Here is a 15951-nt window from a genome sequence, read left to right as displayed (position 1 = left end):
TAGTGATAGTGATGATGTTAAATAAGAACCTCTTATTTCTCTCCACATGACTAGTTGTTTGGAAGAAATCACTATATAGCGATAAGGCCATTTCTTTTCATTTCTAATAATTATATATTAAGTTTTATTGTAAAGTTATAGTGCAAAAAGTAAAAATAGTGGTGTTAGTACATAATAAATTGAACCCTTTTTATGAAAATTGCGTGGATAGAGGATAAGGAAATTTGACACATTTAACTTTTGATTATTGCTTAAAAAATATGTCAATTAACGAAAGGTACATAAAATAGCATTTTCTTCAAGAATATTACTCTAATACTTATACAATTATCTTCTATATTTAAAACGAAAGCATTAAAATATTCCCGCTATCCTATAAGATGTGTTTACTGAAATCTTATATTTTTATCATTACGTGACATCCATTATCGAATTAATTTTCGATTTTAACAAAACATTAGAAAAACATGGATGAAGCTTTTAAGAAGCTGTCTCCAATTTCAACACAAAAAATTATGTGATTTCAGAATGTTATAAAAAGTGATCCGTAAAATGGAATTTATTTAAACAACATATTGAATTATTATTTTAAATAGTTTCGAGAATTTTCGACGTTTCGTTGGAAATGTGTTTGTTTATTATTGTTGGCTGAAATTTGGTATGTAGAGACTGAGATTATTGTAGTTTGTACCTACTATACGAGTATATTATAAATAATTTTTTAGAATTGATGTTTTATTGTAATATGTCTTTGAAATATAAACGTATTATATACTTGACTTATAGTGTTTTTTTGTATTACCCATGATCCTATACAGTATACAGTATTGATTGTGATGAATTAAATGACTGTTCAGGCTATGATATATAAAAGAGCTAGATACGTTACCCGCTCTCTATTTTGGCAAGAAAAAACTCAGGTAAGTGCCCGAGTTTCACTTAGTCACGCACCATTCAGCGTCGTGGCTGGACGTTCTTTTTGTATTTTAATCGGCAGTTGTTATTACGAAGTACATGAGTGAGACATGTATTATGTCTCGTGCGTGAAAGTGAAAGAGAGAACAACTGTATTGGTGATAATGCGTTAGTAAGTAGGTATGTATTAATTACTCTGTTTTTTAGTGCAATGATGTTGGCGTATGCCGCGTCTACTAGTATAATAGGTCATTGTGTTCAGGTAGAAAAATAGTTGTTAAATTTTACTGTCTCGTAAGTATATAAAGTTTAATTTTCATACCACCGTACCACTAGTAGTTATATTATATCCTATTGGAATCCACTATAATTAAGAAGACTATTATAATAGAACTCTTAAATTCTCAAGATAATTATAGATTCCAGAATACTAGAAAAGTATTGTACAATTTAAATATATGGTCAGACTCTTCTACCATAAAGGCTAACTGGCACCTACACCTAAAAGGGGTCCATCCAAACCAATTACGTACACAGGCGTTATGAGGCATTAACAATAAACAGGGGTCCAAGGATCCCTTAAAATCACCAAGTTAAACCTGCTGTCAACCTAGACACAATCCCGACCAGCATTCTTTTACCGCTCCTACACGCGGCCAATTAAATTTCAATTCTATTCCAATTTGGAAAGAGTTCAAATTTAATTAGCCGGCCATTGCTACGGACCTGTAAGTTTTGTTGAAGCTATTTTGAAACGTATCTTTATGAGGCTAAGGTTGATTGTTGTAGATACTGGAAGGTAAGTATTGAATATTTTGCGCGATTTCAAAAGGAAACTGACCGTCGCTAATTCAAAGGGGACACGAAATAATGCGCTCCTAACAAAATTGTTGGTGTATAAAATTGTTATATAATTATTCATTGATTTTTAATCCTGTTACGAATAGGCATGACCAGTTGCGCTTTTTTAATTGGAATGTAATTTGACACACAAGCAAAATAAATTAAGTAATGATTTTAATTTCATTTCCCTAGTCCTTGCTGTCCGGGAGACCTGGAATAAAAACAGAAAAAAACCCATCCCTCTTTCAGGAATAGTGTACAACCGCTAAGTTACAAACAATCAGATCTTTCCACTTTATTATATAAGTGTAGATTTCATAATAATTATTCCTATACCTTTATTAAATAAATAAATAATGTCCACAACTTTAACTTGTAAGTAATCAGTTTCTATCTGATTTACAGACAGACAAAAATTTTAAATTTATATTTTTATCCTAGCAAAAATTCCAACCGCACAACTTTTTAAATCCCCATAGATTATACGAAAATCTCAATTTGTTCAAGTGTCTGTTGCACATGTTAGTGGACCACCCCGGGATTACATGTTATTTTACATTTTTTGTTAAAACAACTGAACACGTGTGTGCAGATAAGTGGAGTGACGTTTTGAGACAACGTCACGACTGCGACACGATATCGGAGACTGTATTTTAAATTTATGTTTGCGACATTCATGTTATACCTGTGATATGTGATAAATGTATTAAATTCAAAACGGAAAATTTTACGATAAAAAATTGTAGTATTTGAGCTATTTTGATACTATTTTTTTAATTTCTAATGGCCGGAGGTAATCAACTCTACTCTGTGCTTCGAATTCGTATATAATTTAAATTTATTAAATATCGTATTTTATTTTATTATTATTTTAAAAAAGCAATCTTGTACAAAAAGGTACATCTCAAAGTAGATCTTGTTAACTCTTTACATACACAATGAAAAATACCAGCACCGAACACATAACAATGCCAATATAAAAAATCTTGGAATAAAATATCTGCTTTATTAAACGTTAAAGTTTTCAAAGAAGTCTACGATTGCTTTTCAAGAGATACATACGTTTATTGACAGTTTCAGATATACGATAAAAATATCGTCAATTGTAAAAGGAATGGCAGGCAAAAGTTAAGTAGGTCTGATTTATTGTTAGAACTTCGATACACTGAACTCTGATCCATGAATGTGACACTTGAATGTGGCTTTCTAACTTTTTCTGGCTTCTGGCAAAGATAAGTGAAGTAGAAATAAAGCTTACTTACAAGTTACGATACAATTTAAAATAGATTTGTAGTTTGTGCATAATATGTAGAGTTTGGTAATGGAATAGTTTTATTATGTGGTTCGTTAGTCGGTCGTTCGTTTTAATCGTAGCTTATGTTGCAATGGCTGAACTAAGAAAAATGATTTTTGGAAGAAAGATAGGTGTCGTAGGTATCGCATAATGACACTACTTATTAATATAAGTTTTTTATATGAGAATGCTTTCTAGGTAACTACTTTTTATGATATTAAATAAACTTACCATTGCAGATGCTAAATACCTACTATAAATTAATCACTACATAGTATAAAACAAAGTCGCTTTCTCTGTCCCTATATGTCCTTATGTATGCTTAAATCTTTAAAACTACGCAACGGATTTTGATGCCGTTTTTTTAATAGATAGAGTGGTTCTTGAGGAAGGTTTTAGTATATATTATTTATTAGGTTTTAGACAAAGCGGGCGAAGCCGCGGGCGGTAAGCTAGTTTATTTAATAAAATTTTTTTTTTATGGTAGAAGAAGGCAAACGAGCCGACGCCTTGCCTGATGGTAAGCTAAGTGCGCCGCCCATATACTACCGTAACTGGGTTACGGGTGTTGCCTACTGGTAAGGGATTTGGAAGAAGTTAGGTAGAAGGGGCGAGGATGGGAGGGAATGAGGATAGGGAAAGAGAGGATGGGTAGGGGATGGGAAGGGATGTGGGCCTCAGGACCCGTCACTCACCGTACGGAACGCGACAGTAAACTGTCACTATGGCGCCGATATTCTGTGAGGGTGTGGTACCTTCCCCGGTGCGAGCGTGGCCCAATTCGTGCCGAAGCATGCTCGACTCCCACTTCGAAACTACTCTCTTCGAAATTACTTCCTTATCAAAATTATACATTCCTATTAGTGAATATTTATTTATGATAATCAAGAAAACCGTTCAGACTATCAATTGAAACGAGATTCCTTTGTATTAATGAGTCAATTGACTCAAAATAATTAATTCATTAAACTGAGAACCGCGTAATTTGCGATATTGACACAAGCATTATTTGTACAATCGGTTAAACGCTAAAAGTACTCAATTTGAATGCTATTATAATAATTCTCTTACTATTTTGTTTGTGAATTATCGCAATGAATAGATTGGAGTTAATTATAAATGTTCGTTTAATTGTTTGCTCCAATCTGTGGTTGTTTCATGTGAAGCGATTAAACGCCTGTTTGTTAATTTATTAATATGTTTCGGTATCTGTAATTTCTCTGATGGTTTTGATGTAATTTTGTGTGGATGATACTTTTGGTGGAAGGTATTATGGTTATTAATGATGGTATATTTAAATCGATGGTTGGTTTGATTTAATTGTGTTACGAATTTTCAAGAACGGTTTTGTCCTCGATTCATAATAATAATATGTTTATTCCTCTATTTTTTTCTAGTAATACTATTTCGACACTTTTATTTAAGTGTCGTGTACCATATTTCTCGTAATTATTCAAAATCCTGGTGAGAACTTTCAAAATTTCATAAAATTCGGTCGAGCCGTTTTCGAGGAATATGACAACTAGGTTACACTGTGACTAGGAGAGAGACATTTACAGATTTAATACAAGAACTGTAATCACAAAACCTTATACATCACATCTTTTAGCTGCTTATAAATTGGTCGCTTGTTGAATTGTCCGTTTATTTATTTTTCTTTTGTATATTTCCTACATTTCTATTATGTCTTTTATTCTATTAAGGTACTATTAACGTGAAAAGATTGAATTGTCGGTCCAGTTGGATGTGTTATGAAAAATATTATTTAATTCTAATGTTTAGAAAATATGTTTTTTGCCTAGTGGTTTGTTATTATAGCTCTACCATTACTAACGGTTTATTTAATTGAACTTACATATTGAACTCATCTTTTTTAAATTTATGAAAAACTAGCGGTCCGCCCCGGCTTCGCCCGTGGTACATATTTCTCAATAAAAGGTAGCCTATGTCCTTTCTCGGGTATCAAAATATCTCTATACCAAATTTCATGCAAATTGGTTCAGTAGTTTAGGCGTGATTGAGTAACAGACAGTCAGACAGAGTTACTTTCGCATTTATAATATTAGTATGGAAAGGTAGCCTATGTCCTTTCTCGGGTATCAAAATATCTCTATACCAAATTTCATGCAAATTGGTTCAGTAGTTTAGGCGTGATTGAGTAACAGACAGACAGACAGAGTTACTTTCGCATTTATAATATTAGTATGGATTACATATAATTAATTATTAGTATAATACTGATCAACTATCTTCATTAAATAATTTAATGTTATATTATAAATCTGTGATATGTATTAGCATACATTAACATTAGTTACAAATTCTAGAAATCCGCAATCACCCACTAAAATAGAACAAGCGGTTACGGCATCTATACATATAATAAATCTGTAGAAGGGTCAATTCTGTACATTGAAAATATTGAAAAAATAAATAGCAGGGGGTGTTACTGGATCGATACCAAACCCAAATATGTGATTAAAAAAATTTTTGTCTGTCTGTCTGTCTGTCTGTCTGTCTGTATGTGAAGGCATCACGTGAAAACTAGCGGTTCGATTTCGATGAAACTTGGTATAATTATACCTTATTATCCTGGGCGTAAAATAGGATACTTTTTATCCTGGAAAAATACGTAGAAAAAAATTAATCTTAATTTTTCAGTTTTATCCATAGACGTTGTTCCGTAGAACCGCGAACACACGTTGCGTATTATTATAGGCCTAGCCGTATTTGGGAATTGGTTCCAATAGATATTTAAAAGATTTTATTGTCAGAGGTACCTACTCAAAATGGAGAAATAAACCATCCACGCGAAGACCGACATCCGCGCGGACGGAGTCGCGGGCGGAAGCTAGTTAATCATAATTTTATGCCGCGTCTGACAACCGCTGGACACCTGACATGAATTCAAATCCAATCGAAAATTTAACATCGGACGCAGCTCCCTTGGATTTGGCTCACTCGAAAACTATAATCCCGCTACAAGGGCACGTCTAGCTCGAGTGACGGACGGTAGCGGAATGAAGATTAATAAGGCATTTGAAAAATCAAGGAAAAATCAATGACGGTAGGTTTATAAAAGTATAATTGACCTCGATACAACTGGTAGTATAGAGGTCAGTAAAAAGTATGAGTGTAGGAGATAATATAATTTGGCTGTAAAAATTTGTATTTTTTTTAGAAAAATATTATTCCACTCTATTGGTAAAATTTTAATTTTTTGAATAATACAAAAATACGCTCAATGTAGCTATTTACGTTCCCTTTTTATTAAGCTATTGCATAGCTTCTATGGCGGGCCTTGAGCGCGGGGACCGAATCGAGAAATTCCGTAACGAAAAAACCTCACGCTTCCCACTCTGACAGGCGGAGGTGTGGCTTGAAGGCATAGCATGCAATAGCTTTTGCCGCGGCAGTCCCCGAGTGCCACATGCCGTTTTTATTATTATTCATAGAACATACACACATATAGGTACTCAAAAATCACAGAGCTTTTTTACATGTGCAGTCGAATTAATATACCTAGGTATAAGTATAAGAAGAAAAAAACTAATTGTTACATCAAACTCATTATTAGCTAGAGCTAGAGAAATAATTGATAGAGCATAATATTCAGATAGAGCCAGGCTAAATAGGTATGTAGTTAAATAATTACAGCAATACTTTTATTTTTAGCATTTTATTTTACCATACGACACTTCGCTCGCTTCCCATTAATTAAGGCAAACAACAAAATACAAGGGTCCAGTGAGGACCCATTTCATTGGGCATTAGCCGTGATGGCTAGGATTTCTTGCTTAGAAATTTTCTCATCGGACATAATTAATAGGCACGTCCGTCACCGTCCCCGTCCAGTGCGTGACTGACCCTGACATCGCTTGTGATTCACCATCTGTGCAAATAGTGGACAAATTAAATCATTTGGGGTAGTTTGAAGAATGCTATTTGAATAAAGATTCCATGACAGAATGGTAATGCTGTAATGAATCATAATGATATAGTGTACATATACATAATCTCAATACTATTATAAACGCGAAAGTTTGTAAGTATGGATGTATGGATGTATGGATGTATGGATATATGGATGTATGGATGTATGGATGTTTGTTACTCTTTCACGTAAAAACTACTGATCCGATTACAATGAAATTTAGCACACATATAGAGGGTAACTTGGATTAACACATAGGATAGGTTTTATCCCGGAAATCCCACGGGAACGGGAACTATGCGGGTTTTCCTTTGAAAACGCGGGCGAAGCCGCGGGCGGAAATCTAGTACCTATATAATATGTGAAAGAACGAATGGAACAAAAACTGTATTTTCAAAACTTATCATAAAAAACATTTTTTTTGCAATAGGTTATATCGCTTATAAGTAGAGTATAAGCTGATGCAACTTTTTCAGATTCAAATTCAAACTTGATAAACAAATTATTAGTTATAATCTTAGGCTGCTTAGGTTTGCCCAATAAGGAGAGGATGCTCAATAGATGCGTTTTTTATATATTTATCCAAAGATTTTATCAATATTTTTTTTTGAAATGGAATATAAATATCCGATATTTTAAAATACGCACGCGATGGAATCTGCTATACAACCAATTAGATATATTTCGTACGGAAAATTTTAATTGGACGATACACCAGTGTTTACTAATTGGATGGGTTTTGTTATTCGTGATAGTTCTCAAATTTATTTTTAAATCTTTCCGGGTTGTAGCCTAGCATGGATGAGTTTGTTCGGGTTGACCGGAATTGTATTTCAATTGATATTTAAGTGAATTGTTTTATTTTTAAAATCCACGTTGTTTTCCAGGATAATATTGGCCTAGTCTGATAAAATTCAATATTTAGGTATATTTTTGTAAAAATCATTACAGTTGTAATTAAGTAATGACCCATACATAATATTGGTTGTTTTATAAGCCAAAACTTGTTTTGATTAACACAACAAACTGACTAAAATAATTATTTATTTTATTCGGTTTAGAAGATAATTATATCGACCGGCCCGCGAAGGCGCAAAAAAAACCGAAATTTACTTTAAATTATTTATTGTAAAAAAAATTACATAATAAATTACTCCTAACTTAATCTACGTCCCTCCCGTTCGATGTTAGAACTAAGAGTGCTCGTCCTCCTCGGCGGGGTAGCTGCAGCGTCGCGGTGGCGATGATTGCCGCAACACTCTCTGGAAGCGCAGGTGTGCGCGATGTCGCAATTCCTAACAGGTGCAGCTTCTTGGGTGGCCCCATGCATCCTCTAATCTTATATGTAGGTACATAACACCTCCCTCCTGAAGTTCAGCGATTATTGGCGGGCAAGGCTCGTTAATATCGCTGAAATTTCACCCTCCGCCGATTGATGTTCTATTTCTTCTTTTTGATTACCATGAACACTCGTAGTAATAGGCTTTGATGTACGCAGTCTCCGTACGATGTACCATGTCACTAGGGCAACTGCACTCGTTATTAATATAACATATATCGGTATTATGGAAGGCTGCATATAGAGAATCTCGTATCCGTTGTTAGTACTGATAGGCATTTCCATTGATATAGCTCTGTTACTAGCGTGTAATTTATCCAAATTTATCGAATTCAACTTCAGAACTTCTTCATCTGTATTATATTGGATGGAATCTGGCAGGTTTGCAATTTTCATTATCTGTCCTTTGATATGGTCTTCTCGATTGACTATCTTGAAAGCCTCCGTTTGAAGAATGCAGTTTTTGGGTATTGTGGCTAAGTAGCTTCCTTTAATGACGTCATATTGATCTTGCGAGCATGATAAGTGGATTTTTGATGGCTTGGGGAAACTGATGACGTAGTGGGCGTCGTCTAATTTTTCTAGTGCGGGCGCTCCGAGCTCCACAGGCGTGAAGAGACAAGATGCGACGACTCGTTGCGTGGTAATAAGGTGATACACGCAGTCATTTTTGGATCGATGATGGTTCAGCTTGTCCTCACATAGATACCCTAGGCCAGACTTCGGGCATTCTGCCTCCATGTACATAAAATCCTCGTTGTGAATTGCCACAAAAGGATAGGGTGGAATTAGGACTTTACTATCTTTATTAGGAACTATGGATAATTTAAATAATTCAAAGGTAGCAGGAAGGACAACCGGGAACATAAAAACTATAACTATATTCCTATTACTATAATAATAGCCTAGTTTAACTAAATCAAAATATTCTCTATAATTAACTTGAGGGATTTGCTCTTTACCATAAAATTTGTGTAATTTATTTAGCATTTCTTTTAGAGAATTTGAATTGAACATAAGATGATGCGTACTTTTCGCACGAATAAAACCTAATAAATTTTCTAATCTATGTAATTCTTCAGATATATCATCTATATTATCTGATAAAATCGCTACGCGTTGAATTAAATCTATGTATAGAGTAACGTTTAAATTATTGGCCTTTAAATCATTTATAGCTATTTCAATTTTTTCCTGATTTTTAATTAAGTTGTTTAAAATATCAGATTGTTGTTCTATCCAATCTTTACTGAGGCTTATATGATTATTCATTTCTGTGACCAATTTATTCTCATTATTTTGTAATAATTTAATTGCGGTATCATATTTAATTGCATCTGTATAGTCTAGATTACCAGAAATACTTTTTATAACTGAACCTAAACCATCTATGAGACCTCTCTTTATGCGATTGGGTTCAAAAGTTTCCAACTGATTTGACAATTTAATAATCTTATAATGCAAGTGTTCAATATGTGAATTATAAAGCGAAAATAATTTATCGTGCAAATTAGGCGTTAATGAATTTAATTGATCCTTTACTATGGTTATACTATCACGAATATCCTTTAAATTAATAATTTGCAAAAATGAATGATAATGAGTGACAATTCTAGCAGTTCCAATATTAAATGGTAATATACCAGGTCCGTCATCCAAGCTAGTCAGGGTGGGATCTTCTGCTTGAATCTGGCACAGGATCAGAGGAAGGATTCTGTAACAATTTAGGTACCCTCTTAAGCCTAGATTTAGCAACAGCGCCATATTTCTTCTTAGTATAGATATGAATAGGTAAATCAGCCAGTACAGTATCGTGCGTAAAACGCGGTGCGGTCTTTTGTCGACTAGCCCTAGGATTTCTTACAAAAATTTGTTGATCTGGATAATACTGTATTTCGGGTTCGCGGTTCCTATTAATGTTTTCTGTAATTTGAGTACGGCGTTCCAAAGACGATTCATTAATAATTTTGAATACTTTGTGCATACTATCGCGATGTTCTTGCATATATTGCTGTAAGACATTTTCTGATAGATCGATATCTACAGGATCGCGGGGATCTAAATGACCGGTTATAATGTCAAGAGGCCTGCACTTCGTAAAACTGTGGATCGAACTATTATAGGCAAGAACAGCATACGGCATTAAGTTAATGATTAATTCACCACGTCGTTCAAGTTTTAGTAAACGTATGTGTTCTAATAAAGTTGAGTGAAGCCGTTCTACCATACCATTTTCGTTAGGTGCATGAGCTAATAACTTATGGTGATTTATTCTATGAAGCCTTACAAATTCACTGAATATTTGGTTCGTGAACTCAGGACCTCGATCCGTTACGACAGTCATAGGTAAGCCATGATGTGTACCAAACGTCAAAAGAGCCTGAACTACGCTTATTGCGGTTGCGTCCTTTAAACAATATGCTTGAGCATACTTAGAGAATGCATCTATTATAGTGAGATATTTCTGAGAATCAATACTAAGTAAATCGAGATGTATTATTTCAAAAGGTTTTGTAGGAGGAACTACGATTCGAAATTTTGGATTTACTGGAATTCTATCATATTTCCCTTGACCACATATGCTACACTCATTAATATATTTAGTTACTGCTTCCTTCATTTTAGGCCAAAAGTATTTCCTAGATAAAGATAAATGAGTTTCGTTAATTCCGCGATGGTTAGTTTTGCCTTCATGATAATTTCGTATTATTTCCTGTTGCTTAAAGTAATCTTTGACATTTTGCAATTCTAATTTTGTAAGAACTAAATCCATACATGAACTTTTAAAATTACTCTGTATTATTGGAACTATAGTACACATAGCATCAGGGGGATGAACTAGAATTGCAGTTTTTATCTTAGGATCTACATATTTTTTAATTAGTGAAACTATTTCGCTATCAATATTCGCTTTGTTAACATTAATATCTATCTTAGTATGATTTTCAAAAGGTTTTGAAATTATAGGCTTACTCGGTACTCTATCTATTAAAGTAATAACTATCTGTCTCTTAAATTTATTCAACGGGTGATCTGTTATAGGTATATCTAGAATTGGGTTCTCCGCGTCAGTATGAACTGTGACGGTGTCGGAATTTGCTGTAAGAGTACTTGATTTCGAATGTGCAGTAATCGTACTTGAATTTGAATTAACAGTAATTGTATCTGAACTTCTTCTTATTAACGAAGGTGTTGTTTCTGTTGGATTAACCGCTAAAGAATCTGTTTCCTCATTGTTAATTTGAATACGCGATAAAGCATCGGCGTTACAATTTTGCTTTCCCTGCTTATAAATTACGGTGTAATCGTATTCGCTAAGTTTGAGCCTCCAACGTGTGAGACGGGAATTAGGTTCCTTTAAATTCATGACCCATTGAAGGGGCCTATGATCAGTTATAATTTTAAACTTGCGGCCAAAAAGGTAAGGACGGAAATATTTCGTTGCCCAGACAATTGCTAATAATTCCTTCTCAATCGTACTATAATTAATTTCGCTACTATTAAGTGTACGTGAAGCGTACGCAATTGGTTTATCGGAACCAACGGGGCCTTGCGAGAGTACAGCACCGATGGCTAAATTCGACGCATCAGTCGTAAGAATAAATTCTTTATTGAAATCAGGATACTGGAGAATTGGATCGTTCATTAATAATGTTTTACACCTATCGAAACATTCAATGTAATCTTTAGAAAATGTTATCTTTGAACCCTTTTTTAAGCATTGTGTCATGGGCTTCGTGATTTTAGCGAAATCTGGTATGAATTTCCGATAATAACCTAATAGACCTAGAAATCGTTTAATATCGGTTGGAGTTTTCGGAAGGGGATACTTTTGGATGGCAGATATCTTATCTGGGTTAGGTTTTATCCCATCTTTGCTAATAATGTGACCTAGATACGCGGTTTCGAGTTTAAGAAATTCCGATTTATCCATTTGTATTTTAAAGTTGGATTCACGCAATTTCTGAAACACTTTCCCAAGATTAACGATATGCTCCTGTAAAGAAGTGCTAAATACTATTATATCATCTAGGTAGACTAGACAAATAGAATTTTGCAATTCTCTCAGTACATTATCCATTACTCTTTGAAAAGTAGACGGACTATTCTTTAGACCCATGGGCATTCTTAAGAATTCAAAATGACCATGTTCTACACTAAAAGCGGTTTTTGGAATGTCAGCTGGGTTCATTTCTACTTGATAAAACCCACTTGCTAAATCTAACGTTGTGAAGTATTGACAGTTACCCAATTTATGTAAGACATCTGTAATATTAGGAATCGGATATTTGTCATCCAAAGTTTTCTCATTTAACTTTCTAAAATCAACAACTAAACGCCATTTAACTTTGCCGGATGCATCTGCCTTTTTAGGTACCACCCAAATAGGAGAGCTCCATGCTGAATCTGATGGTCTAATAATACCCTGTTCTAACATCTTACTTATCTGATTCTGTACTTCCTGTCTATGAATAAATGGATAGCGATAACTTTTCGTATAAACCGGTATTTCATCCTTAGTTCTAATAGAATGCTTAATTTTATTCGTAAATGTTAAGGTTTCTCCTTCTATATAAAATACATCCGCATACTGTGAACATAATGACTCTAAATTTAAACGTTCCTCATTATTTAAGTGATCAGTACGCAAGCGAGATAATACCTGTTTCACACGGTCGGACGAACGTTTGGTGCGCGTGCACTCGTTATTATAAACCTCGGCACATACTGGTCGATCCATTGAAAAAATTACGTCATTACGGGTTGGATTAGAAATTTCCACGATAGCGCGATTGCTTTTCGCCTTCGTTAAACATTCAGAAATATGACAATTACATATAATTTGTTCCGGTATAATAGCGTCTCCATTCTCAACATCTATAGGTAATCTAACTAATTTACTACTTCCTGCGGGTATGACGTCCTCATAAAGATTAGCGTTCCGTGAGTCATATACTAATAACCGATTCGTAGCATTGCAAGTATTTAAAGTTTTAGTTTTATAATTAATTGATGCTTCCCATTTATCTAACAAATCTGAACCTATTAAGCCGTCGAAATAATTGTGAAATTTATAAACGAAAAATGTAATATCGTCAGGGTCATTAAATTCAGGAAAACTAGGTAATGTTATAGAATAATTACTACGAGTTACAGCATGAACATTACTTACTTCAAAGGGGTCATAATTAAGAGTAACGTCAGGAAAATATCTCTGTACTGCATCAGGGCTAAGAAAAGATTGGTTAGCTCCAGTATCAATTAACAATTTAAGTGGAGGATTATGAATTTGAATATAAGGAAGTTGACGTTGCGTGTGTAGATTTAATTCTATTTTGGTTTTTCTAATTTTGGTGGATTCTGAAAATCCTGATCGTGTTCTGAACGTACGTCACACGTTTCATCAGAATTTTCAGGTGCGTCTGTCTGTTCGCAATGTACATAAGGTTCATATTCCGTACAGTAATATTCATTATTATAATAGTTATCCTCATAAGGATATAAATCGGTACAGTAATATTCTTCGTTATCTATATATTCATTATGATTCATCTCCCTAGTCTTAAAGTAATTACTCGGGGGTGGATTACCAAATTTTGACCAATCATGAGCGCGTGCAAAAGGTGTTGGTGGTAAAGTCTTTGTAACGTAATGGCTAACGCCACTCATAGGATGCGGTTTCGGTTGCGCGGGATGTTTAGGCTGTAATCTGAACGTATTGCTCTGCGGGTTATAGTTAGGGGGTGCAGCGCGGAAAATTTGCATAGTACGAGTAGGACGTACTGGTCCCTGTGGTTGATTAAAATTTCGATTAAAATTTGGTGGCTTAAATTGCGGTCTGAACGAATGTAAAGGCTGTAGTTTAGAAGAGATAGGTTCACTAAAATCATTATGTCTATAAAACGGTTCATTCGAGTACGGCATTCTAAAGGGTACGTGGGGTTTCCTATCAAAAGTTTCATTACGTTGTTGAAGGTATAAAGTGCTTTGTTCTTCATTCACGTATTCTAATGCTTTTTCAATGGTTGCGGGGCGCATGCAACGTATACGTGAGCCTAACGGATCTCGTAGGCCACGTAGGAAAGCCTGTAGTGTTAATTTTTGATACAGGTCCCTTTTTGCCTCACGAGTAGTAACGACTGTTTCATGTAATGCTATATACGTCATTATAGTACTAAAAAGATGTTGACATTTTTCGTAAAACTCTTGAGGAGAGCTACGACCTTGCGTTAATAAGGCTAAATCGTTATAAAGGGCGGTCTCATCTCTATGGTCAGAAAAGTTATTAACTAATACGCTTTTTATACCGTGCCAAGTAGTAGGTATACCGTTTGCATTAATAACTCGGGCTGCAGGCCCAGTGATTTTATTTAAAATACCATTACATAACGCGGCAGTTTTTAAAGTATTTCCGGGATCTTTTTCTATAAATTCCTCAGCCAATTGGTCACTTAAATGTATAAATCTTGTTAAAACGTTAACATTACCATCGAATTCTGGCAAAAGCCTAAGTGCATTAAAAATTTTATCCAAATCTGACATTTTAGATATCTGTATTTCCTATACTTATAATATAAAATATATTAAATTTAATTAAATTTATTAACTTCGTTAAACTAATATAAAAAAAATAATAATCTTTACCTAATTAATATATCTGAATTATGAAATGAATTAATTCGCAAAATTTGAAAATTAATTAATTCGTAATTAATTAATATTTAAACTTATTAATCTTTTATCAACCTAATATCTATATTTGAATTTTACAATTTGATTTTGTAAAATTCGAAAATTAATTCGCGATGAATTAATATTTTAAACCTACGCGCTACAGTTCCTCGGTTCCCGTGAATGGGTAATCTAGGAAAACTTACAAATCTAGGAATGGCAAGTCACTAAGAGAATTAGTGTACTTACAGGATTTTCATTTCGGCCTTTCTTGCAGTATCAATGTTCGGATACCCTTCGCGTTGCGGCGGCCAATAGATGTAGGTTCTTGGTCCCCGTCGTCGTCCCTCCGATGGAATGGCAATTCTCGATGCTTGTAGTTTCGCGTTCCGAGAGACGGCTCTCGAGGATCATCCACAAGACTGCGCCAATTATATCGACCGGCCCGCGAAGGCGCAAAAAAAACCGAAATTTACTTTAAATTATTTATTGTAAAAAAAATTACATAATAAATTACTCCTAACTTAATCTACGTCCCTCCCGTTCGATGTTAGAACTAAGAGTGCTCGTCCTCCTCGGCGGGGTAGCTGCAGCGTCGCGGTGGCGATGATTGCCGCAACACTCTCTGGAAGCGCAGGTGTGCGCGATGTCGCAATTCCTAACAGGTGCAGCTTCTTGGGTGGCCCCATGCATCCTCTAATCTTATATGTAGGTACATAACAAGATTACCTCTACGTCAATTTATTTTAGAATATTCAAAGAAATATAATTATGTTACAAAAACTTTTATATTGTCTATAACTTGATACAAACTTTTAAACAAACATTTTAATTTAAATTTTCAAACGTTAGTATTTTGATTTTTAACTTCATAGGTATTCAGAAATCTAATATTCCATCGAATCTTCCACTGAATACATTCTTAAACATCATATAACTCGAAGAACTGGGCTA

General features: G+C 34.4%; 1 protein-coding gene across 1 annotated transcript; it reads right to left on the bottom strand.

Moving 5' to 3' along the window:
- Nucleotides 1-8094: 8094 nt before the first annotated feature.
- Nucleotides 8095-15726, bottom strand: LOC123691687. The gene is made up of 2 exons (XM_045636209.1): nt 15247-15726; nt 8095-10039 (listed from the first exon to the last, which is right to left on the bottom strand). Exons 1-2 carry the CDS (start codon nt 15255-15257, stop codon nt 8368-8370), a joined length of 1683 nt encoding a protein of 560 aa, XP_045492165.1. The 5' UTR covers nt 15258-15726; the 3' UTR covers nt 8095-8367.
- Between the last annotated feature and the right edge of the window lie 225 nt (nt 15727-15951).

The sequence above is a fragment of the Colias croceus genome, chromosome 5 (genome assembly GCF_905220415.1).
Source record: "Colias croceus chromosome 5, ilColCroc2.1".
NCBI classification, from domain to species: Eukaryota; Metazoa; Arthropoda; class Insecta; order Lepidoptera; family Pieridae; genus Colias; species Colias croceus.
The sequence above is the reverse complement of the archived record's forward strand: the minus strand, read 5'-3'. Positions and strand labels throughout refer to the sequence as shown.